Raw genomic sequence first — 26,219 nt, 5'->3', positions numbered from 1 at the left:
AAATTTCAAAATCTGAGGAAGCACTTGCTCTGGGACTCTACAAATGTGGCCAACTCGACCACGCCGTTCAACTGTTCGACAAAATGCGTCACAGAAACTTGGGTCAATTGAATTGCTAGCGAAATCCCGACCCAGACCCAGTTTGCCTTTTCGAGTGTTTTTCAGGCCTTTGCATTGTCTTTTTTTAAACTGTGGGTTTAGTTATAAATTATTTGCGGGTAGTAATTTAGCTGATATGTACTCGAAGTGTGGCGTGATGGTTGACGCGTGTAAGGTCTTTGGGGAGATGTCTTATAAGGATGAGGTGTCATGGACCGTTATGATTGATGGGTATGCGAAAAATGGAGATTTTGAAAAATCTTTGTTTACTTTTAAGAGGATGGTGATGTATGAAGATGTAGTTATTGATCAGCATCTGCTTTGTAGCACATCAGGTGCTTGTGGGGCTCTAAAGGTCTTTGATTTTGTGAAGTTAGGATTTGAGTTGTATCTTCTTGTGGGAAATGGCTTAAAAGATAAGTATTCAAAAGTGGGAGATATGGAAAGTGCTTCAAATGTGTCTGCAATTGGCTTTGAGGGTAGAAATGTAGGGTATGTTTGGTTTTGAATTTCTAGGGTGATTTTGGGAAAAAAATTTTAGAAAATTTGTTTGGTTTGTAAATTTTCCAAAACAATTTTCAAAATCACTCTCTCTTACCTATCAATCAATTACTTTTTCTCTCTCCTCTCTCCTTCTCAATCACTTTTTTCTCTCACACACCTACTCAATTATAACAAAACATCAAATCATTACAAACTCCCAAACTCTAAAACTACTTTCAAAATACACAACCAAACAAACCCAAAAAATTTCTAAACTCTCTCCCCAAAACAATTTTCAAAAACTACTCTCCCAAAAACAAACCAAAAAAGCCCGTAGTGTCTTATACTTGTTTGATTGATGGGTATGTCGAGAAGGATCAAATCGAGAAGGCTTTGGATGTTTATCTTGAGTTGTGGAGGCGGGGGATTGAGCCCAATGAGTTCACTTTCTCTAGCTTGATAAAGGCATGTATTGACCAAGCTGCACTTGAGCGAGGGACCCAACTTCATTCCCAAGTAGATAGATTCAACTTTGACAAAGACCCATCTGTTTCTTCAGCTCTCGTTGATATGTATGGGAAATGCGGTCTGCTTAATTATTCAATCCATGTGTTTGAGGAGATTGAATACCCAACTGAGATAGCATGGAATCTGCTAGTAAGTGTGTATGCTCAACATGGATTGGGAAAAGATGCTATGAAAACTTTTGACAAGATGCTTCTAAGTGGAATTAAATCAAATGCTATAACATTTGTCAGTTTTTTAAATGGTTGTAGGCCTTCAGGATTGGTAGACGAATGATTAAATTACTTTCATTCCATGAAAAAATTTTACAAAATATCTTCTAGGTCAGAACATCACTCTTGTGTTATTAATTTGCTTGGGCATGCAGGAAGGCTTAAAGAAGCTGAAGAATTTATCAATAGCATGTCATTCGAGAGTCTTCTTGACCAGATCAAGAGAGCTGGATATGTTGCTTTCACAGATTCTATCCCACTTGACCTGGACAATAATACAAAGGAGAAGGTTTTTCATTGTCACAGTGAGAGGATAGCTATCGCATTTGCACTAATAAACATGCCAGTTGGGAAGCCAATCATTGTGAAGAAAAATTTGACGGTATGTGTGGACTGCCATTCTGCAATCAAGTTTATGTCCAAGGTTGTCGGGAGAAAGATAATTGTCAGGGACAACAGTAGATGTTACCATTTCAAGGATGGGTTGTGTTTTTGTGGGGATTATTGGTAAGATTTTGAAGGTAATTTGAAGGTTGGTGGAGGATACAATGCTTAGAATCATTGAGCTAATCATTGTGATGGAGGTCTTTGAGATCTCTGAACTTTTTGTTCATGTGCCACTGTAATTTGGTACTTTTGGCAATGAGTGTTTGCTCAAATGATGAGCCAGATTACTGGGAGGAAAATGACTTTCATGACAATTTTTTTGTAGCCAATAAATCAAGGGGCTAATTAGATCAATGGCTGTCACGAATAAATACAAGGCATCAAAGCTTGCTTTACAGAAGATATGTTGAAGTACTAACATTTTGGCAATGTCAAAACTCATATTTTGGCATGCCACGGTACCCAAAATGGTATAAATGTAAATTTTTGTTTTATTTTCTTCATAGAATGTCAAATAGAATTCCAATCTCAAATTCTCATGACTTTGAGCCATCATTGAAATTGATTCTACTGAAAGAATTTTTTTTTTTTTTTTTTTTTTTTTTGACATCCTTGCTAGAGATCATAATCCAATATTACATCTTTTATCATAGACAAAACAGATTTCAGCAACTATGTTCGCCACTTGGAATAAAAAGGGTGAAATTCATCTGTTCGTATATATCAGCCTTCATACATATTAGTTGTAACAACAACCAATGTCTTAAAAAAAATACAATAGTTGACATTTCAAAACATGGATTTTTTTTAAAAAAAAATTTCCCTCCAGGAAACGCAAGCATTGACTTCATTTTTTTATTGGATCAAATCTATTTCTACATTCCATTATAGTGAAATTGCACGAAGTGGTGTAGCTAAAGTCTTCCAGCAAGATTGAAACTTTTGAGATAAGTATAGCATTGTTGGTTTCAGAAATCATGATCCAATACATTACATCTCTAGCATAGACAAAATAGGTTTCAGAAACCATGTTTGCCACTTGGAATATAAAAGGTGAAATTCAAATGTTCACATATAGCAGCCTTCATACATATTTGTTGTAACAACCAATGTCTTGAAAAAAAATATGATACTCAACATTTCTAAACATGGAATTTTTTTTTTTTTTGGACAGTAAACACAAGCATTGACTTTATTCATTTATTGGATAAAAATCCATTTCTGCATTCCATAGCTGTAGTAGTGAAATTGCACAAAGAGGTGTAGCGAAAGTCTTCCTGCAGGATTGAAACTCTTGAGATACGCGCAACATTGTTGGACGAGATCTCGGCTTAGAGTGCAAGCATGCAATTGCCATTCTAACAACTAGAACAATGTTTCCCACAACCATTGGATTAGTTGGAAGCGGAAGGCGCAGGTCTAAGACATCAGCTAGCATTATGTTTCGAGTAGACGGTGATTCCAATGATGAGAGTAGTTCTCCCGGATGCCTTCCCATGATTGTTTCTAGTGCCACCACCCCAAAGCTATAAACATCACATTTTTCAGTCACAACCATGGTGTAAGCGAATTCTGCATAATCAAAAAGATCAATGAAGGAAGCCATAAACTACACTTTCTGTTTAAAAAGTGAAAAGAAAAAGTATTTTTTGCTACCTGGAGCAATATATCCGTAAGTGCCTGCAATAACAGTTTGATTCGATGAATCGAGATGTAGCAATCTGGCAGTGCCAAAGTCGGAAACAAAAGCCTCCAATTTAGAGTTCAATAAAATGTTGTTGCTTGATATATCCCGATGAACAATAGGTGGGGTGCAATCATGATGTAAGTAGGATAGAGCATATGCTATTGCTTTAACAATGTTTACCCTCAGAGTCCATCCCAATTCAACAGCATCAGCGTCAGCTCTCAGGAAACAAAACAAACTTCCCCTTTCCATGTATTCATATACCAGGAACATGCATCTGTTGTGCAAACAGAACCCATAAAGCTTTATTATGTTTCGGTGCCTTACATTAGTTAACATTTGCACCTCATTTCTGAAACTCTTGTCAAAAGCTGGCTCCTCTGCTTCCAAATGATGGAGTTTCTTCAATGCAATTACTTTGCCAGATGGCAACTGAGCTCTGTAGACGCTACCGTAACCACCGGTTCCAATGCAGTGCCTGATGTCAAAGTCGTCAGTTGCTTTGACGATGTCTTTGTATGCAATTCTTCCATCGTAATTCCATATCGAGCAAATATCCCCATTTTTCATTGCCCTTGCCTCGATTTTGTTTTTTTGGGCCTTATGGCAACGAAAACATGCAAATGCAAGAAAGGCAAGGAAAACTATGATAGGGAGAGAAATGATGAGAGTAAATTTTACTATTTTTTTCTTGGAGCAATTTCTTGCTTCATATAGGGGTGGACAATCATACCTATGTTGTGGGATTTGACCTTTGAGACAATTGTATGACAAGTCAAGATCTTCTATGTAGCAAAGACTAGAAGGGACTTCGCCAGAGAGATTATTGTGGGAAAGATCTAAGTGCCTTAAATAGAACAAATTTGTGAGTCCAGTGGGTATTGTTCCATTCAAGTAATTATCACTCAAATTCATGTTCTCCAAAAATTTGATTTGTTCTAGCTCTTTTGGGATAAGTCCACTAAGCAAATTGTGAGAGAGGTCCAGATATTGAAGTTGGTAGAGAATTTTGATTGGTGATATCTGGCCTAAAAGTTGGTTCCATGACAAACTGAGATTACGAAGGTTGGATAAATGCCCCAGTTCAGTGGGTATGTTGTTAATCTGATTTGCAGACATGTCAAGAAACTCCAAGTTCTTCAACTGACCTATAGAAGATGGGATCTTACCTTTTAGGAGGTTATCCCTGAGGTTCAAGTAAATCAATTGCGTCAAATCTCCTATTTCTACAGGAATTATGCCATGAAGGCTGTTAACACCTAAATGCATCGTAACCAAATTCTCTAGCTTTCCTATTTCTGGAGGGATAGAACTGTTAAGTCGATTTGAGGACAGATCCAAGTGGATCAAATTGGTTAATTGACCAATAGATGAAGGGATTGGATCACTAAGGATGTTCCCACCAATAAACATTTGAATCAAATTCTTCAGCTTTCCTATTTCTGAAGGGATGGAACCGTTAAGTCGATTTGAAGAGAGATCCAGGGAGAGCAAATTGGTCAATTGACCAATAGATGAAGGGATTGGACCACTAAGGATGTTCCCAGCAATACAAATATGATCCAAATTCTCTAGCTTTCCTATTTCTGGTGGGATGGAACCGTTAAGCTGATTTGAGAAGAGATTCAAATAGGTCAAATTGGTCAATTGACCAATAGATGAAGGGATTGGACCACTAAGTCGATTTGATGAGAGATCCAGATGGGTTAAATTGGTCAATTGACCAATAGATGAAGGGATCAAACCTTCAAGATTGTTGCGGGAGAGATAAAGGTCGGTGAGCTTTGACAGAGTACCAATTTCTTCAGGGATGCTTCCAGTTAAGTTACAGCTGAGGAGATTGAGTTGTTCAAGATTTGGCAAGGATGTCCAATTCATGCTTTCAAGCTTTCGGGGGTGAAACAGAAAAGAACAATAGGGAGACATAGCAGAGGAATTGAATGACACTTCCTGCCCAATTGAGTGACACTTCCTGCCCAATTGCAAGTGAGTGACACTTCCTGCCCAATTGCAAGTGATGCCCATCAGCTCGCAGTGATTTGTTGAAGAAAAGTTCCCCCACCAGTTGCTATTGAGTAGAGCTTTCGCCTCTATCATTGACAACGATGATTTTGCAGATGCAGAGGTTAACAAACTAGTATTAATAACTGCCATGCATACTGCTGCTATGACTATAGCAGAGGAATAATAAAGAAAGGAACAAGTTGTGCCATTTTTACTCATAATTGAGGTATGTATGTATGGATTCTGTACTGGAAGCTCTAAAACAATGAGCGTATGAATGCAATAATTCAAGGCATCCTCAGATCAAAGAGGGCTTTTAAGAATATGTGGTATTGAAAAAAAAAATAAAGACTCAATCCGTTGTTGTCTTCCTTGTAACTTCCTCAAACGTTGTAGTCATGAGTTGGAAATGAACTTTTTCGTTTGCATAGACTTCGACTTGTCACAAGAAAGAAAGGACGTAAAAAAATGGGCAGAATTACTGGACTCTTTTAAGATTTTTTAATTTATATAACATTTTGTTCTTGTTTTATCAAAAATTTATTAATTGTATGAATAAAAAAAAGTAATGTTGTTATATCTTTTATATTGAAATATACCTTTTAGATTGTGTGTCGTCATATTTTCATACCACTTGTATTAGTTTGGCCTTTTTAACCTTACTAAAAGAGAGATCTATGTAATTAGAGTAATATTAGGTATCATGAAAAAACTTTCATAAAAATGATCATGAAAGATTTATGACCCCTGGATTACACTTAAAATAAAGCACCACACACTAATTAAGGTAATCCAAGAGTCATAATTCTTTCATGATCATTTTCATGAAAGTTTTTTCATGATCCCTAACTTTTCTCATGTAATTATATCAAAATTATGGGACTTACCATATTTTCTCTGAAGGGAGTGTAATTTACCCTTTTTAAAATTATACATTAAATTTACTTACAAAAATTAAGACATGAAAATTTAATTACAAGAACTAAAAAAATGATCTTCTTGCTTTATGATTTACAAAAATCTAGATTACCAAATATATATATATATATAAATTAGCCAATATGTTAAAAAACAAAATAAAAAATCATAAAATTAGCAAGTTAATTTTGACCCTTTTTCGACATGAACCTGAATATGCTAGGATCTAAAATAACATGAATATTTAAGTACAAATTTTAATATTATTTTCACTAAGGTTATCATGATATTTTTTAATCTTTTATGTAACTCCATCTATTCGAATAAAAAATTCATGTAAAATAAGAATGAGATTAGATGGTTTCCAGTCCGTAATCAGACTAGACAGTCCAGTCCTATGGGCCTGCTTTTGGATCTCGTTTCGATAATTTGAACCATTCACAGTTAAGATTCGTTGAGTACATTATCCTTGCAAAAAAATTAAGTCGATCGGATAATGAAAATCACGTGTTCAATTCAATTTTGAATGAACCGTTAATTTTCTCACCATCCTTTTTTTTTTTTATATATAAAATTGTTATTCGATCAACTTGAATTTTTACAGGAATGATATACTCGACGAATCTTAAAATGTGAATAGTTTAGATTATCAAAACCGGTCCCAGAAATGGACCCACAAGGTCTAACAACACCTCTCGAATCTGATGGAGGACCAGAGAGAAGCAATGGCCAATAAGAATTTAAGGGTATTGTTTATATATTTATTTAAGATGTGTACTTTTTGTTATCTACTTTAGAGTCAACTTAGTAATAATAATAATAATAATAATAATAATAATAATAATAATAGGGTATAATTTCTTAAATTAGGAAAATGCAATTAAGTTAAAAATAAAATATTATGTGAATAATTTTATTTAGTATAGATTTATTTCATAAAATTTAACTTGTGAGAAAATATTTAACTTAGTATTTTTAACTAAGAGTGAGTTTTTGTGATCATGACTTGTAACTACGGACTTTTACATTTGCATTGATTCGGACTTTTTTTAAGAGTGCGATTTTATTGTCATGACTTGATACGGACTTTCACATTTGCATTGATTTGGACTTTTTTTTTTTTGATATATATATATATATATATAGGATATTTTGGGTCAATTTATACGCATTAGATTAAGTTTTTATAGTCCAAACAAACCTTAATCCTTATAATCCGTGACTTCAAAAGTTTTGCTGGTGAAAGGAATTGAACCTAAAATCTTAGGAGTAAACCCCAAGCTCAGGCGGCATTTATCAAGCCAAATCCTTGGAATTCATTGATTTGGACTTGTCAAAAGAAAAAAAAAAAAAGAAAAAAAATGTGATGGGTGATTAGTATGACTCTCTTCTTAACCAGATTTGGACTTGTCAAAAGAAAAGAAAAACACATCCGCGTTATGGATGATTGATATAACTCTCTTCTTGACCAAGTCTTCATTCTATTTTATTCTATTCTCGCTTCATTGGCCCAGCCTAACTTATTTTGCACTTTTAAGTCTCGAAATTGAGCCCTTATATACAATCAATAAAAAATAAAATTTTTTTGCATAATTATTAATACTATACACTAAATTTACTTACAAAAATCCATAAAACTTAAAAGGAGCCTAGTAAAATTATGTCAAATTTGTGGGACATACTACATTTTCTCAAAAGTTCAGGAGATGTCAGTATAATTTACCCAAATAAAAAATAAAGCATGAGATGGAAGGAGTTCAAGGGTATTTCTAGTAATAATTACAGTTGCTCGGAGAGAGAGAGAGAGAGAGAGAGAGAGAGAGAGAGAGAGAGAGAGAGAGAGAGAGAGAGAGAGAGAGAAGAGCGCGAGCAAAGCTTCTACCTCTAGAGATTTTTGATGGTGCTCTATTGACCTCCTTTACACTTTGAAAATCTAGATTTACACTCCTAGAGTATAGATCTGCATTTTTAGATTGTAGATTTGAGTTTTTTTATGTCTGAAATAGGGATTTTGAGTTTTTCTTCGCCTATTTAAATATAGATTTTTTAGATTTTCAACACCCACAATAATTCCCTCTTCTCTCAAGCTTTCTCTTATACTATTGTGGGTATTCTTCCTCTTCAACTCTAGTTTCTGGTGGTGCCTGAAGTTCGACGGTGGCGATGGCGAAGTTGGACAGCAGTGACGGGGATGATGGCAACAGTAGGTGTTGATGTAGATCTTGTTTAGTTTGATGAAGATCTTGCTTTCCAAACTACATTTATGAAAAGATCGGTAATTTTTCCTGAATCGTAGCTGATTTTTTGACCGATTTATTTTTGTTGTTTGTAGTTGTTTGTTTGGCCTTTAAAATCTTCTTGTTTTTATTATAATCTTATATGTTGTTTGTTTTATTTTAATATAACCCTTTTTCCTATTCCTCAAAAAAGAAGAAAAAGAAAAAAGAAAAAAAGAGAGGATATTTCTAAGAATACAATCTGCAACAAAGCAATATAGGTGCAAAAATGTGTTTATCAAATCTGTTAAAAGAAGTCATACAACCACCAATCTCTTATAACCCTCTAGTTATTGAGACTCGGTTATAGCTATAAATAGTTCTATGTTGGCTTGTTTGAAAATTTGCTATTTTAGTTAATTTTTTGATTTTTTACAAAAAGATATGTAGAAAAATCAAAGAGAGTGATGTAACAACTTGTATTGACAAACAAAAAATGTTTGTGACCTCCAAAAAACTCACACACTTCTACCCACAATGATATATCCTGCTAGGTGTCAACTTTTGATTGGTTATACGCCTAATGATCAAGGGTTCAATTCCCTTATCATATCATTGTGAATGAATTTGTGAGTCAAATAGCATTACTCTTCACAAACAAGGACTTGTAGCTACAGAAGAATGACTTGATTACATTAAAACACAAATTCAAGGGAAGCAAATTGGAAGAGGTAATTACAGTATGATAAGCATGAGACTCAATCCATTATTGCCCTCCTCAAATGTAGTAGTCATAACTTGGAACAGTGGACTTTTACATTTGCATTGGCTTTAATTTCGATTTGTTACACCATTTGCATTGGCTTTAACTTCGATTTGGAATTGTCACAAGAAAGAAAGGAAAAATAAGTACATAACACGTTATTCTGTAGCATGAGACTTAATCCATTATTGCCTTCCTCAAACATAATAGTCATGACTTGTAGCATGAGACTCAATCCATTATTGCCTTCCTCAAACATAGCAGTCATGACTTGGGACAGTGGACTTTTACATTTGCATTGGCTTTAATTTTGGTTTGGACTTGGTCACAAGAAAAGAAAAAAAAAAGAATGGCAAATTATGTAAATAGTCTTTGTAGTTTATACGTTGTGTCATTTTGGTCCATTTTGGTCCAATTGAAAATGGAAGTTAAGAAATTAGACAGAAAATTTGCACGTGGACAACATGTACAGAGTTTTTATGGGCAAAAAAATCAATTTGCTCTCACTATCAATTAAGTCAATGATTAATCCATCTCACTCCCATTTAACTCAATGTTATATATATATATATATATGTACATATCTCTGCACACACAGAGAGAGAGAGAGAGAAAAAAAAAAAAGGGGGGAATAGCATTGATGGAGTCAACCTAATTCAAGACCGAGCACTGAACCCAAACCAACACACCACCGGCGCAAAACGTAACCTCACAACGCAGAGAAAACCAGCAAGGCAGCCATAAATCTGAACCAAAACATAGCCCGAGTTGGAGTAGAACCAAACCAGTATCGGATAAGAGGCAAGGTTACGCTGGAGAAGACAAACTTGCATCAGTCAGCCACCGGCAAAGCCAAACCACACTGTAAATCAGTTCCAGCTACAAACCAGTGCAATCGGCGATTCCACTCAGAGTCAGACAAACGCCACTCTCAGCATAGAAGTAGAGGGTGCACTCCATACTCAAACACAACCACAAGACCGGCGTAGATCCACCATGAATGGCGATTCACGCAACTGCTGTAGCTAAACCCAAGTTTCAGTAGTCTTACATTGCTGTACACTTTCACCATGACATCCAGACTTGACATCATTTGCAAGCAACCACCGTTACGCTGACAGAAGCGAACCAGGCAGTACACTTCCACCGGCTATGACAACGAATGAACCAAAACATAACATATATTCATTCACTCAAACAGATGAAAGGCAGTGGAACAGCAGACGACGGTGGTCAGTGGCTCTTTCGAATGTGAAACCGTCAACGAGCGAAGGATGAGATGGCTCTGGAAGTGTCAACAGGAGCCGACGCTTGTGACAGAGTAGAGAGAAACGATCGAAGAAGGTGTGAGCATAGTTCTAAATCACGGTATCGATCGAGGAGTATCGGCATCGGTATCGGTAGTATCGACCTGCACGTATCGGGAATCGGATGTCCCGGCCGTGAAATTTTAAAAATGTTAGTAATCCTCTGAAACTCAATTTTATGCATTTTTTTTTTTTACTCTTTTAACCTTAATTTGTTAGATTTTAATTAAAATTTTGATATGTATAAATACTTTTGACTCATTTTCAACTAAATAATATATATTTATTTTAGTCTCAATTATAACTTTTAATTACCTACAATTTAAAATAAATCCATAGCAGTACACCAACTAGACCCATGAGTTGGTTAAAAAAACATATGGGTCCAAGATTACTCAAAACAACCCACCACCTTCAGCAAAATATATTGGCCCAAAACTATGAATATACATTTATATAAAATATAAATATAAAAGATATACACTGCCCCCCATGTGCTGTATCATACGTAGCTTGTTGTAGCCTCAAAAGCTTCGCTCAACGGCGTACGACCAGAAAAGCATTCTGAAACACGCCAGAAGCCGCCGAAGGATAGCACGACCTCCTTATGAACCTTATAGTTGCACTCTCATTTTAGTGAAGACCAGCAATCCAAAACCAAAAAACAGCATCGGAGCCACGAGCAGTTTTCTGCGGTGATTTTCATCCGTACCGATGACAACCAGCCTGTATCGCCCTATGTATTGAATTCAGGCCGATACGTACCGAGACTCGGCCGCTACGGTTGCGAATTTCATTCTTTCCGCTATACCGGTCTATATCTGAACCGGTGCTTTGATTTTCCGGTACGAATCGGCCAGTACAGTACGTACTAGCCGATATTTAGAACTATGCATGTGAGAGAAGAAAGAAGAGGAGTGACGGAGGCAGAGGTGGTGGTGGACCCTGCGAGGTTCCTTCGCTCGCCGTTGTCGCCATGGAAGAAAGCTTCGATGCCCGATCTCGACTTCTTCAAGGCAATTGCCCTACTAGGGTTTTGAGAGAGATGTAGAGAGAGAAGTGTAGAGAGAAGCTGAAAGGGAAAGGGAAACAAAATGTCTATTGTGCCCTTGGAAACCAATCGCATGTCATTCACATACAAATTTTCAGTCCAATTCTTAACTTTCGTTTTCAATTAGACCAAAATGATACAGAATTCAGAATTTAAGGCCAAAATCGAGAAAATTGAAATTAGAGGAACCAAAATAACACAACGTGTAAACTATAGGGACTATTTGCATAATTTGCCCAAAAAAGAAAAGAAAAGTAAGTGCATAAGCGTTATTCTGTTCCATTCTATTCTATATTGACTTTACTATAATTAGGGCTTCTCTTGAAATTGAAACCTTCATATATAATCACAAAAAAATAATAATAATAAATTTGCATAAATAATTATTCAAATTACACACTGACTTTATTTACAAAAATCAAGACATGAAAAATCATAACAAGAACTAAAAATATGGCTTTCTTGCTTTATGATTTACCCAAAAAAAAAAATTCATTAAATTAAATTAAATTAATTTTTTTTAAAAAAAAACCTAGATTACTCAAAAATAAAAAATAAAATAAAATCAGCCAATGTAAAATAAATAAATAAATAAAAATCGGTAAGTTCAGGTTGACTATTTTTGGACATGAACCTAAATATGACATGAGTTGAGAGCATGAGTGAATAATTAATTACACATTTTAATATTATTTTCACTAAGGGTTGCCATGATATTTTTTTTAATCTTTTACGTGATTCCATCTAGTTGAATAAAAAATTTATGTAAAATAAAAATTTAAGATTATTATTTATTTAGAAAAAATGTAAACAGTAAATTACAATGGTGACAAATCATGAAAAATTTGTTCTTTTTCAATTCTACAAATAAATTATTATTAATATTTGGGAAAAATAGAGACGCATAAGGCTTTTTTGTTGGAAATTCTAACAGATAATTTATGTTAAAAAAAAAATCACAAGAATGATATAATAATTTTATTTTTTAAAATCAAAGGTTTACATTAATCTATACCATTTTGTACAAAATTCTATAAATTATTTATTTATTTATATATCATTGCAAATTTTAAATTTTTTTTTAAAAGTTTTTTTTAGGAAATGAAAAGGAAGACAAGAGAACATAATCTATATATGAGGGACTATTATATGCCAATAAAATTTTGTCTGCACCAATTTAAATATGAGATAAGATATATAATTCAAATAGATTAATAATCTCAAAATTAACAATTTTAAAAATAGTAATCAAATCTAATCTAGTGTTCCAAGCAAATCATGCCCTTAAAAGCCTACACCAACAACCTTACCCTACCTTTTACAACAGTTTGTGTGATCTTCTGACAGAAGTAGAAAATTTCAAAAAGAACAAACAAAGATATCATTTCGAAGTGTGATCATATGGCTTTTTGCTATTGCCATCAAATGCATGGTGATGAGCCAAGAAATGGGTGTCTTGCGACCCAGCCACCCAACCAAAATCAAATCAATGTAGGCCCATTTTAGTACTCATTTCCAGGGGTTTGGAATGGTTTTTGGGTACTTTTACTCTGTTCTTTTTTAAAATTTAAAAAAAAATAAATTATGATCTAGGTACACTTTTCAATCATGTAGTTGGTCTTATTTTTTTTTTTCTTTTTCAAGTTTAAACCCATTTCTTTTTCAAGCAACTTAACCCAACACACACACACACATGCTCATCACAAAGAAAAAAATCTTCACCAAATATTTTCATATTTATCAAGTATTTCATCTATGTATCTTCAGAAACGCATGAACTCAAAAACCCCTCTGTGCATTCCAAAAATGTTCGACGGATTGTCGCCTCACCTCTTCTCGCCGTTACCTCGCCACTTCGTTTCATTTCTGTGTTTTTGCTCCGTCGGGTGGGTTAGGGAGAAGAAACCAAGGGGAAAGGGGGGGGGGGGGAATAAATAAAAAATAAAAAATTGACCAAAATTACGTCGTTTGGTACCACAGCAGGAAGCCACTGCAGAGGATCTAGACACGAGAAGAGAGTGATGGCAATTTAAGGAGTTCGGATCCTTTGCCGTGTTTCCCTGCGGCGCCTCAAAACGACGTCGTTTTGGGGCAAATTTTTTTTAAAAAAAAGATGCAAAAACACAGAATCAGAAGAGAAAGGGGAAGAAGAAAGCAGAGGAAGAGAGAGAGATGAGAAGAACACCATCTTCTAATAAAAAATGTTGAACACAACTTCAGAGATCCTCATAACCAACTCACAGAACACAAATTTCAGATTCACCTTATGGGTTTCCCCACCCGAGGCTCGATTTGGACGTTGGAGGAGTGGTGGAGGCTGGCGGAGGAGAAGATCTGGATGGTGGTGATGCGACGGAGGTTGCGCCAGAGATCGCCGTAGGGGTTGAATGTCGTTGTGGTGGGTGAAGAATTGTTCAGCGGTGAAGGAAGATGAAACCATGACGGTGGGGCGGCTTTCTCTAACCCTAAGGTTAGGGAACCCCTCTTCACAGAAAATATCCACATCGACTTCACATGCTTTTTTTTTTCTTTTCTTTTTTTCCATATGACATGAAGATCAACTATGTCTTCATCATCTGCTGGCATAAATTGAGAATGACTATGGATCAGTCCTTTTAAACCTACCATTGATATGAAATTTTCCACTTTGAAAATGCCTAGTTTCTCCCCCAAATCCAAAACTAACTACCATGTTCGATCCATTAGCTCGCAGGCTCGATCACACCCAACGACACTCCGAATTGAGGCTACTTTCTCCTCTCTCTCTCTCTCTCTCTCTCTCTCTCTCTTCCTCTGCTTTCTCTTCTGATTCTGTGTTTTTGCATATTTTTTTTTTATAAATTTTGCCCCAAAACGACGTCGTTTTGGGGCGCCGCAGGGACCGCCGTAGGAAAACGTGGCAGAGGTTCCGGACTCTAAAATTTTAGAGGTTTTGTTGATAATAGTAAATTTATTAGTTAATTATCTAAAAATTCTACTATTTAGAAATATTATAGTAGCTCAGGTTTTATTTAAGATTTTTTGATAATATTATTTAGAAATATAAAATTGATAATATTATTAGTTTTTTTCAATTTTTAAAACTAAGAACATTCTCAATTTTTTATAGTAATGTTCCACACAATTGTTTCAGTAAAAAAAATAAAGTATAAGATTAAACATTTTTACTCTTCTACTTATTGGTTTGATTCAACTATCTAATAAAACCGAAAACATTATCAGTTTTTTCTAATTTTAAAACTGAAAATATTATTATTTTTTTCATTTTTGTTATTATTTTTTCAGTTTTGCACATTAATGTTCCAATATCATGCTCCATTATAGACACAAAATTTTTAGTTTTGCACAAAAAAATAATTTAATTTTTTCAACAAAAAAAAAGTTTTTTTTTTAACATAATTTTTTTTTAGTTTTTTCAATTTGATGAAAGTTGATATTTTAAAATTTTGAAAATCAAAATAAATGTCAAATCATCATGTTTCTTTATAGATAATCATAAATTATGAATAATCATTATTTGAAGGGTAATTTCGATTATTAAAATTTAATGAGACTTGAATGTTAAAAAAATCTTAGTTATGACTTAATGAAATATAAATTCATAAATTAGGACTTGTGTGTAAATACTCCTAAATTTATTTAGGAGCAAGGAATTCCAAAAAAAGTTTAAAAATAATAGTTAAATAGTTAAATCTGTTTATCATCAAAATAAAAATGTTTATGTTGACCGTTTACAATAATTATTTATACTTATTATTTGATGTGATGTAATCTCAATAGTTAAACATTCATGTAAAATTTATTATATCAATTATAGTAAAATTAGGGCCGGAACTAAAATTTTACTTTTGTGGTGCTAAAACATAAATGATTATGTTTTTTATTTACCAATTGATATGAATTATCATATTCCAAATTAAGAATAAAAAATAAATTACGACTTAATTATAAATTTACACATAACAATTAAATTGTTTTTACATAAAATTGAAAACAAATAAGTAAATGTACACATAATAAAAAAGTTAAATCATACAAAAAAAAAAAAAAAAAGAAGAAGCTAGAAGTCTGAATTACTCACATTTATTAAGCATTCGACATCATATGGTAAAAGCAAAGGGGCAGGGTCAACATATACATAGCATTTTGCTGTTTTGAAAATAAATTTAGATAAAATTTACAAAAAAAGAAAAAAAAGAAAAAAAAAAAGAGCAACATTTATATTAGGAAATTCTATTTCCACACACCAAGTTTACTTACTCCACACATTTAATAAATTTTTTTAAAATTATAATTTTTTCCTGTAACAAAATTATCATCTCACCTACCACCCTCTCACCCCATAACTCCTCAAATCTCTCGAATACCCATTCTAGCCCTAGATTCATCTTATCTCTTCCTCTGAGTTCTGATTGACTTAGCCATGAGAACATCCTTTCCTTTCTTTGCTTTCTCAATCTTCTTCTTCTTCTTCACTTTGTTCTTCATTTCCAAGCTCATGCTGCTCCTTTAGGTTACTCTTTCTCTCTCTCTCTCTCTCTCTCTCTCTCTCTCTCTCTCTCTCTCTCTCTCTCTCTCTCTATGTACTATGCATTCTGTGATTTATTTGATTGGTGGAGATTTGTTTATTCAAGTACATTGATAGTGATTAATCAGGACATTTGATAAAACACTAGTCTTCTCTTCTTAAATAGACAAGGTCATCCTCCAAAATCCCCCTATCAGGCAAGTCCAAAATCATAATTTATGGTTCCTATTGTGTTTATACACAAATCTATGAATTGGTTTTATGTGTTTTTGTTTTTAACCCAGATGGAAATGTTCTTCAATTTGAGAATGGATACCTCGTTGAAACTGTTGTGGAGGGAAATGAAGTTGGAGTTGTGCCTTAAAAAATCCGTGTCTCCGAGGACAGTGAACTTTTCGCTGTCGATTCGGTTAATAGCAATATTGTCCAGATTACTTCACCATTATCCCAATGTAAGCTTGTTTTTCCTATGTTTTCTCTTGCTATATGTGCGAATTGATTAACAAAATGGGTTCGACCATTTCACCAAAAGTACAACTCTACATGTGAGGGTTGCGAAGGGTAATATAACTAAGGCGTCTCATGGTCCTCCTCCATCTCATAAGCAGAAACCCCAAACCTTCTGGACCGTGTGCCATAGATGTAACATGCAGTATGAGTATCTTAGAATATATCTCAATCATAATCTTCTCTGTCCCAATTGTCATAAACCATTTTTCATAATAGAAACTGCTCCACCGTCCTCAATAGGTTATAAAGCATCCACCCAATCAAACCATTCCCAGCAGCAACAGAACATGAATCATCAAGGTGCAAGCAAAAATGTACATACTGCAGGAAGAAACAACTAAAGGAGAGGATGTGCATAGAGAAGGTGAGGGCATATTTGGAATGTGAAGTGTGTGGGCTGAGATAAAGAAGTAAAAATCAAATTACTAAATGTGTGGATTGAGAAAAAATGTACACAGAGATAATTTAGTGTATGGGAATAGAATTTCCCATTTATATTTGCTTGATTACAGTAGCACCTCTCTCTTAGAAATCTTCTTTGCCACACTCATGAAATTTCAAACTCTAGGCAAGCACTTGCTCTGAGACTCTCCAAATTTGGCCAACTTGACCAACCAGTTCAACTGTTTGACAAAATGCCTCACCGAAACTTGGGTCAATTGAATTGTTAGCAAAATTCAGACCCAAACCCAGTTTGCCTTTCCAAGTGTTTTTCAGGCCTCTGCATCACTTGGGCCAATTGAATTTGGGAGGCAAATGCATTTTCTTTCTTTAAAATGTGGGTTTAGTTATAAATTATTTGTGGGTAGTAATTTAGCTAATATGTACTTGAAGTGTGGCGTGACGGTTGACGCGTGTAAGGTCTTTGGGGAGATGTCTTATAAGGATGAGGTGTCATGGACTATTATGATTGATGGGTATGCAAAAAATGGAGATTTTGAAGAATCTTTGTTTGCTTTGAAGAGGATGGTGATGTCTGAAGATGTAGTTATTGATCAGCATATGCTTTGTAGCACATTAGGTGCTTGTGGGGCTTTAAAGGCCTTTGATTTTGGAAAACCTATTTATTCAAGTGTAGTGAAGTTAGGATATGAGTTGTATCTTGTTGTGGGTAATGCCTTAACAGATATGTATTCAAAAGTAGGGGATACGCAAAGTGCTTCAAATGTGTTTGCAATTGGCTTTGAGGGTAGAAATGTAGTGTCTAATACTTCTTTGATTGATGGGTATGTCGAGAAGGATCAAATTGAGAAGGCTTTGGATGTTTATCCTGAGTTGTGGAGGCGGGGATTGAGCCCAATAAGTTCACTTTCTCTAGATTGATAAAGGCATGTACTGACCAAGCTGCACTTGTGCAAGGGAACCAACTTCATTCCCAAGTAGTTAAATTCAACTTTGACAAAGACCCATCTATTTCTTCAGCTCTCGTTGATATGTATGGGAAATGTGGTCTACTTGATTATTCAATCCAAGTGTTTGAGGAGATTGAATACCCAACTGAGACAGCATGGTAATGCCTTAACAGATATGTATTCAAAAGTAGGGGATACGGAAAGTGCTTCAAATGTGTTTGCAATTGGCTTTCAGGGTAGAAATGTAGTGTCTAATACTTCTTTGATTGATGGGTATGTCGAGAAGGATCAAATTGAGAAGGCTTTGGATGTTTATCCTGAGTTGTGGAGGCGGGGATTGAGCCCAATAAGTTCACTTTCTCTAGATTGATAAAGGCATGTACTGACCAAGCTGCACTTGTGCAAGGGAACCAACTTCATTCCCAAGTAGTTAAATTCAACTTTGACAAAGACCCATCTATTTCTTCAGCTCTCGTTGATATGTATGGGAAATGTGGTCTACTTGATTATTCAATCCAAGTGTTTGAGGAGATTGAATACCCAACTGAGACAGCATGGAATTTGCTAGTAAATGTGTCTGCTCAACATGGATTGGGAAAAGATGCTATGAAAACTTTTGACAAGATGCTTCTAAGTGGAATTAAACCAAATGCTATAATGGGACCATTTGTTACAGCTTTTTGATGGTGGGCTTCTATATATTTTGTATGAATTTATTTCAAACAAAATGATAAATACAATTTGTGGGTTTTATCTCCCACCTTTCTATCTCTTAAACCACTTATGGGTTTTTGATTGTATAATTGATTTCTATACAACAAGCTATCATCATATATTTATAGGTTTGTTCCCGTGTACAAACCGTGTGTTGAATTCAATAGCTTAAGTGCTAAGCTTTCTTACCTGGTTCCAACTCATGGTCGGTGGTAACTTCCATGAGGCAGCATCTTCTTCTTCAAGCTTGTTCTAGAGTATTCATGCTATTTCTTCATCTCTTTCTTCCATCTTTAGGAGATTTCTATAGAGGAGTGGAATGATCAAGTTTATTCTTCAACATCCCCCTTTAAACTTGAATCACCAAATAAGGTAACTCTGAGCATTCTTTGTAAGTTCACAAATGTTGTTGTCTTGAGAGGCTATGTAAATATGTCTGCTACTTGATCTTCATTCTTTGTGTGTATCAACTAGATTTCTTCTTTTCTTATGCATTCTCGTATGCAATGAAATCTTGTGTCGATATGCTTGCTTCTGTCAGGGAAGACTGGATTCTTTCTTAATTAAATTGCTGACTTGTTATCCACGTATATCTCTGTGGCTTCTTGTTGTGGTTCTTGAATTTCTTTTAGCAAATTTCTTAACCAAATAGCATGACATGCTCCTGCAGCAATAGCTATATATTCTGCCTCACATGTCGATAGAGTTACTATCAGTTGTTTCTTTGAGGACCACGTAAAAGCTGTATCTCCGAGATAAAACACAAATCTGGTAGTGCTTTTATAATCATCCACATCACCTGCCTAGTCACTGTCGCTGTATCCTGCTAATTTGGATTCATTTGTAGATGAATAAAACAATCCGTACTCTATTGTGCCTTTCACATATTGTAGGATTCTTTTGGCTGCTTTCAGATGTGGCGTAATGGGTTCCTCCATATATCGACTAACTAAGCCTACTGTGAACAATAAGTCAGGTTGCGTGGCTGTGTCTTATGCTTCCAACTAGACTTTTGAAATATGTTGGATTAACCTTATCTCTTCATTATGCTTGGACATCTTGGTACTTTCATCTGTCGGTGTATCGATGGCTTGACAATTTTCCATGCCAAACTTTTTTATGATTTATTTGCCATACTTGGCTTGTGATACAAAAATGCCTTCATTACTTTGCTTGACTTCTGTGCCCACGAAATATGCCATTAGTCCGATGTCTGTCATCTCGAACTCTTATATCATGGATGCTTTGAAATCTCAAATAATGTCGAGATTATTGCTTGTGAATATAAGATCATCGACGTAAAGACAAACAAATAGCGAATCCTCCCCTTTGTTTGTCTTGAGGTATAGGGAATGTTCATAAGGATATTTAACAAACCCATTTGCAACAAAATACTTGTCGATTCTTGCATTCCATGCTTGTGGCACCTTGCTTCAAGCCATAAAGCGCTCGCTTCAACTTACATACTTTATCTAGTTGGTTTGGCTTTACATAGACTAATGGTTGTTCAACATACACTTTTCTTCAAGACAACCATTTAAGAATGCTGATTTGACATCCATTTGGTATATCTTCCATTTTTTCTAGGCTGCTAAAGAGAGAAAAAGTCGTGCTGTTTTTAGGCGTGCTATTGGAGAAAAAATTTCATCATAGTCTATACCATATTGTTGCTTATAGCCTTTCACGACCAATCTTGCTTTGTATTTTTCAACATCTCCTTTACCGTTTCTTTTTGTCTTATACACCCAATTGACACCAATGGCTTTGTGTCCTTCTGGTAAGGATGTAAGTTCCCCAGTGTTGTTTCTTTCTATGGCTTGGATTTCCTTATTCATGGCTGGTCTACATATGTCTTTCTTTTGTGCTTCTTCAAAGTGAATAGGATCACTTCCAGAGAATAGACAAAATATTGTGAAATCTTCATCATCTTTAAGTCTTCTTGTAACATCGTATAGATCTTGAATGGTTCTAGTCTTGCCAACTAAATTCTCTATTGTTGGTAAAGAACTAGCATGTTCTTGTTGTGTACTAAGTTTTGGAGTACTCATTCTTGTTCTTGTCACCCATTGAGGTGAATGTGGGTGAATGCGGACTTCAATTCCAGTGGCTAGATTATCTTCATCATTGATTATTGGAACTAGTTTTTGACTTGGGTTATGCCAATCCCAGCTTGATGCTTCATCAAATTCAACATCTCTTGAATAGAAAACTTTCTTTGTGATGGGATCATAAAGCATGTATCCACTTCTCTATAGCTAATGAAAACACATTTCTGACCTTTATCTTCTGGCTTCGTTTTTTCTCGTCTGGAATTTTTGCATAGGCTATGCATTCAAAAATCCTCAAATGATCAGCTTTTGGCTTTCTCAAGCTCCATACTTCTTCAGGGGTCTTTTTTAATAATCTCTTGGTTGGAAAGTGGTTGAGCAAATATATTGCACAAACAATAGCTTCTCCTCAGAGCTCTTTTGGCATAGCTCTTTCTTTAATCATGCAATGAACCATATTTAGGATTGTTCTATTCTTTCTTTCTGAGACACCATTTTGATGAGGTGTATATAGGATAGTATGTTGATGAATAATTCCATTTTTTTTCCAAAATCTGTCGAATTCCTTTGCGGTGTATTCTCCTGCATAATCAAATCTCATCATCTTGATGAAATCTCCACAATGTTTTTCAACTAAGGATTTGAATTCCTTAAATTTTTGAAAACCTTCACTTTTCTCCTTCATGATATAAACCCATGTCTTGCTAGTAAAATCATCAATGAAAGTAAGAAAATACCTATTTCCACCAAGTGTCATGGGTTGTATAAGACCATATACATTTGTGTGGACCAACTAGAGAGGTTGGGTTGTTCTATTTATTCTACCATCTTCAATGCTCCTTCGGTGTTGTTTGCTGATGAGACATCCTTCACATTTCTTTAGCGGAAGCTTGATCCATGGTAACCCTGTCGCCATGTTTTTCTTTGACATAGTGTTCAATCCTTGAAAGTTCAAGTGACCAAATCTAAGATGCCACAATGTAGTGTCATCTATGATGTTGGCTTTGTAACAATTGGGTTGAATAACATTGTTGCCTTGTATATAAAGAGGAAACATGCGATTCTTGGTCATGTCTACATGCGTGATCAATTTGTTGTATTGATTACAGATGAATAACCCCAACTCTCTTGTGTGGATAGTGTAGCATTTCTCGAGTAATTGATCCGAACTCAGAATGTTACCCTTTAAATCTAGCACATAATAAACATTGCCGATATATTGTTGTTCTCCATTCTTCAACTTGATGCCGATAGTCCTTTGCCTTTCATGGGTCTCTTTGTTGAATCTCCAAAGGTGATTTCTCCTTCCAGACTTTCATCGTGTGTTGCAAACAATTCTGTCTTGCCATACATATGATTGTTGGCATCAGAATCAAGGTACCATAAACTATTTTGATTTGCTTCACCACTATCATTATATGTCAATAGCATAGTGGAATCTTGTTTAACTTCACCATAATTGACTTCTTTTTCTTTATTGTTGGTATTTCAATACCAACATTCCGTAGCATAATGTCCAAATTTTTGACAAACATGACATTGAGTCTGAGATTTGTCATACCGTTGTGGTCTTGTGTTTCGACCTCTTCCTCAACCTCTTTGATTGTTTGTTGTTGGTGGTCGGCGATCTCCATAATCCTATTATTTTTGTGGACGTTGTTGTTGTGGACGTCTTGTACTATTGTACTGAAAATATCTTCCTCTTCCTCGTCGATTTGAGGGTTCCCTTCTTTTTTTTATTGAAAACTTTGTTTGGAGAGCTTGCTCAAGGGAACTTGATGCAGTCTTCTTATTGATTCGTTACTCATGAATTTCTAACGATGCTTGCAATTCATCGATTGTTAAGTCGTTAAAATCCTTTAATTCTTTAATGGTAACAACCACATGTTTGAATTTCGAACTAAGTGATCTAAGTATCTTTTCAATAACTCAAATTTCTTCAATCTTGTCACCGAGTCTTTCAATTTGGTTAACAATAGTCAAAATTCTGATAAAGTATTCAAAAATTGACTCATTGTCCCTCATTGGCAATAATTCGAATTCTCCTTGTAAGACTTGAAGTCGAATCCTTGTGGTTTTCTCAATTCTTCAATTTGCCTTTTGAAGAGTTTCTTATGCTTTTTTTGATGTGCTTGCAATGGAGATCTTTTCGAAAGTAACTTGATCTATGCCTTGATGTATCAAATATAAGGCTTTCTTGTCTTTTGTCTTGGTATCTTTAAGTGCGGTCTTCTAAGCTTCTGTCAAATTTTCTTCATCTTATTTGGATGCTAATTCATCATATCCGTGCTCCATTGAATCCCATAAATCTTGGAATAATAGGAGTACCTTCATCTATATACTCCAATGCTCATAATTACCTTTGTCTAATTTTGGAAAGTGAGGTTGGAAGAAGTTTCCTGTGGATGCCATCGAATAGCTTGCTTTAATCTTCAAATATTTTTAGAAATTGAATTTCCAAAATTTGACTATACAGATGAGTCTGAAATGGTCCAAATAGTTAGAAAACATTATTGGATCATTGTGATTGGACTCCGAATGGCTTAAATACAACCAAAATGAAATTAACGGTTTAGATATACTAGAAAAGTGCACCGCATGAAGCAGAGGATAAAACCTTCGGATTCCCTATGTCAGGTTGATGTTAGATGACGTCAGCGGCTTAGGCGGTGCTCGGCTCGGCTGGCAACGTAGCTCGGCTTGTGCGTGGGCTTCCTGATGTCTGGTGTGTGACGTTAGCGACACATGTCATCTTTTTCTAGTTCCAAGTGGGGCGCATCACCTACCTGTGGTGACGACCTCGATTGTGCATGAAGGCACATGCAGCGTCCTGGCTGCGCAAGTTTTGACACGATTTTTTCCTACGGGATCGTCTCGATGAGACCTTCAACATGGTATGATCAAAAGTTGATGTTAACAACTTTTATTTCTGGGCAATTTTGAAAATTGCTTTCTTCTACTCTGTTTTTGCAGAATTTTGGCCTTCTTGGCTCTGATTCCACCAATGGCGGGCTTCTATATATTTTGTATGAATTTGTGATGCCTCACACACAAACAATTGAATGAATTTATTTCAAACAAAATGATAAATACAATCTGTGGATTTTATCTCCCACATTTCTATCTCTCAAACCACTTATGGGTTTTTGATTGTATAATTGATTTCTATACAAGAAACTATCATCATATATTTAAAGTTTTGTTCCCATGTACAAACCGTGTGTTGAATTCAATAGCTTAAGTGCTAAGATTTCTTACCTGGTTCTAGCTTAGGGTCGGTGATAGCTTCCATGATGCTTCATCTTCTTCTTCAAGCTTGTTCTAGATTGTTTATCCTATTTGGGGGGTGATTATAACTTATTTTGATTTGGGAGTTTGTGCCAGACTGTTTGGTGCATCTTCAGCTTATAATTTATTAGGCATAAATAACTTAAATAAGCTAAAAAAGCTAATTATTTGGAAAATGGGATAGGGGTGTTTTTAGCTTCTACTTTCTGATTATCAGTTTTTAACTTAAAAAAAAAGCTCCACCAAACATGGCCAACATTTGTCAGTTTTTTAAATGGTTGTAGGCCTACAGGATTGGTAGAAGAACGATTAAATTACTTTCATTACATGAAAAAGATTTATAGAATATCTCCTAGGTCAGAACATTACTCTTGTGTAATTGATTTGCTTGGGCATGCAGGAAGGCTTAAAGAAGCTTTAAGCTGAAGAATTTATCAATAGCTGTCATTCGAGCCAAATGCTTTTGGATGGTGTTCTTTTCTTGGGGCTTGCAACTTGAATCCGAGAACAGTGGTGCATATGCTTTGTTTTTAATTATTTATGAGGAAATGGGACGATGTAAGGAGTGTTAGGAAGGCGTTAAGTGATGGAAATGTGAAAAAATTGCCCCGGTATGGTTAGGTAGACATCGGTAACAAAACCCATGTTTTTGGAGCTGAGGATTGGTCTCATCGAAAAAAAAAGAAGAAGAAATATATTGAGAAACTTGATAGTCTTCTTGACCACATCAAGAGAGTTGTATATGTTGCTTTCACAGATTCTTTCCCACTTGACCTAGACAATAATACAAAGGAGAAGGTTTTTCATTGTCACAATGAGAGGATAGCTATTGCATTTGCACTAATAAACATGCCGTTGGGAAGCCAATCACTATGAAGAAAAATTTGAGGGTATGTGTGGACTGCCATTCTACAATCAACTTTTTGTCCAAGGTTGTTCGGAGAAAGATAATTGTCAGGGACAATAGTAGATGTCACCATTTCGAGGATTGGTTGTGTTTTTGTGGGGATTATTGGTAAGATTTTGAAGGCAATTTGAAGGTTGGTGGAGGATAAAATGCTTAGAATCATTGAGCTAATCACAATGATGGAGGTCTTTGACATCTCTGAACTTTCTGTTCATGCGCTACTATAATTTGGTACTCTTGGCAATGAGTGTTTGCTCAAATAATGAGCCAAATTACTGGGAGGAAAATGACTTCCATGACTATTTTTTTTGCAGTCAATAAATCAAGGGGCTAATAAGATCAATTGCTGTCACGAATAAATACAAGGCATCAAAGCTTGCTTTGCAGAAGATATGTTGAAGTAAGAACATTTTGGCAATGTCAAAACTCATATTTTGGCATGCAACGGTACCCAAAATGGTATAAATGTAAATTTTTGTTTTATTTTCTTCATAGAATGTCAAATAGAATTCCAAATTTAAATTCTCATGACTTTGAGCAAAGCATCATTGAAATTGATTCTACTAAATTTATTTATTTTTTTTTAATTTTTTGACATCCTTGTTAGAGATCATAATCCAATATTACATCTCTACCGTAGACAAAATAGATTTCAGCAACTATGCTCGCCACTTGGAATAAAAAGGGTGAAATTCATCTGTCCGTATATAGCAGCCTTCATACATATTAGTTGTAACAACCAATGTCTTGAAAAAAATATGATACTCGACATTTCTAAACATGGATTTTTTTTTTCTAGGACAAGAAACATAAGCATTGACTTTATTCATTTGTTGGATAAAAATCTATTTCTGCATTCCATAGCTGTAGTAGTGAAATTGCACAAAGAGGTGTAGCGAAAGTCTTCCTGCAGGATTGAAACTCTTGAGATATGCACAACATTGTTGGACGAAATCTCGGCTCAGAGCACAAGCATGCAATTGCCATTCTAGCAACTAGAACAATGTTCCCCACAACCATTGGATTAGTTGGAAGTGGAAGGCGCGGGTCTAAGACATCAGCTAGCATTCTGTTTCGAGTAGACGTGATTCCATTGACGAGAGTAGTTCTCCCAGATGCCTTCCCATGATTGTTTCCAGTGCCACCACCCCAAAGCTATTAGCATCACACTTTTTAGTCACAACTATGGTGTAAACGAGTTCTGGACCATAAACTACACT

General features: G+C 35.2%; 2 protein-coding genes and 1 long non-coding RNA gene across 5 annotated transcripts; 2 read left to right on the top strand and 1 right to left on the bottom strand.

The window, feature by feature from the left end:
- The first annotated feature begins 256 nt into the window (after positions 1-256).
- On the top strand, positions 257-1,830 carry LOC114273251 (putative pentatricopeptide repeat-containing protein At5g52630). Its single transcript, XM_028215022.2, has 4 exons — positions 257-586; positions 958-1,239; positions 1,359-1,371; positions 1,475-1,830. Exons 1-4 carry the CDS (start codon positions 257-259, stop codon positions 1,828-1,830), a joined length of 981 nt encoding a protein of 326 aa, XP_028070823.2.
- Positions 1,831-2,636: 806 nt separating this feature from the next.
- Positions 2,637-5,746, bottom strand: LOC114273229 (uncharacterized). Its single transcript, XM_028214997.2, has 2 exons — positions 3,363-5,746; positions 2,637-3,278 (listed from the first exon to the last, which is right to left on the bottom strand). Exons 1-2 carry the CDS (start codon positions 5,614-5,616, stop codon positions 2,899-2,901), a joined length of 2,634 nt encoding a protein of 877 aa, XP_028070798.2. The 5' UTR covers positions 5,617-5,746; the 3' UTR covers positions 2,637-2,898.
- A 10,253-nt stretch (positions 5,747-15,999) lies between these two features.
- Positions 16,000-25,541, top strand: LOC145822474 (uncharacterized). 3 transcript variants are annotated; one of them, XR_014363779.1, is made up of 3 exons: positions 16,000-16,165; positions 16,309-16,632; positions 24,493-25,541. It is a non-coding gene; the product is annotated as an uncharacterized LOC145822474 (long non-coding RNA). The 3 variants fall into 3 exon arrangements; XR_014363778.1 differs by lacking the exon at positions 16,000-16,165 and having other exon boundaries at positions 16,188-16,377; positions 16,465-16,632; XR_014363777.1 differs by lacking the exon at positions 16,000-16,165 and having other exon boundaries at positions 16,188-16,632.
- Positions 25,542-26,219: the final 678 nt, after the last annotated feature.

This window comes from Camellia sinensis, chromosome 3 (genome assembly GCF_055761805.1).
Source record: "Camellia sinensis isolate YWXY chromosome 3, ASM5576180v1, whole genome shotgun sequence".
Classification (NCBI taxonomy): domain Eukaryota; kingdom Viridiplantae; phylum Streptophyta; class Magnoliopsida; order Ericales; family Theaceae; genus Camellia; species Camellia sinensis.
Note: the sequence above shows the minus strand (reverse complement) of the source record. Positions and strands in the feature narration are given on the sequence as shown.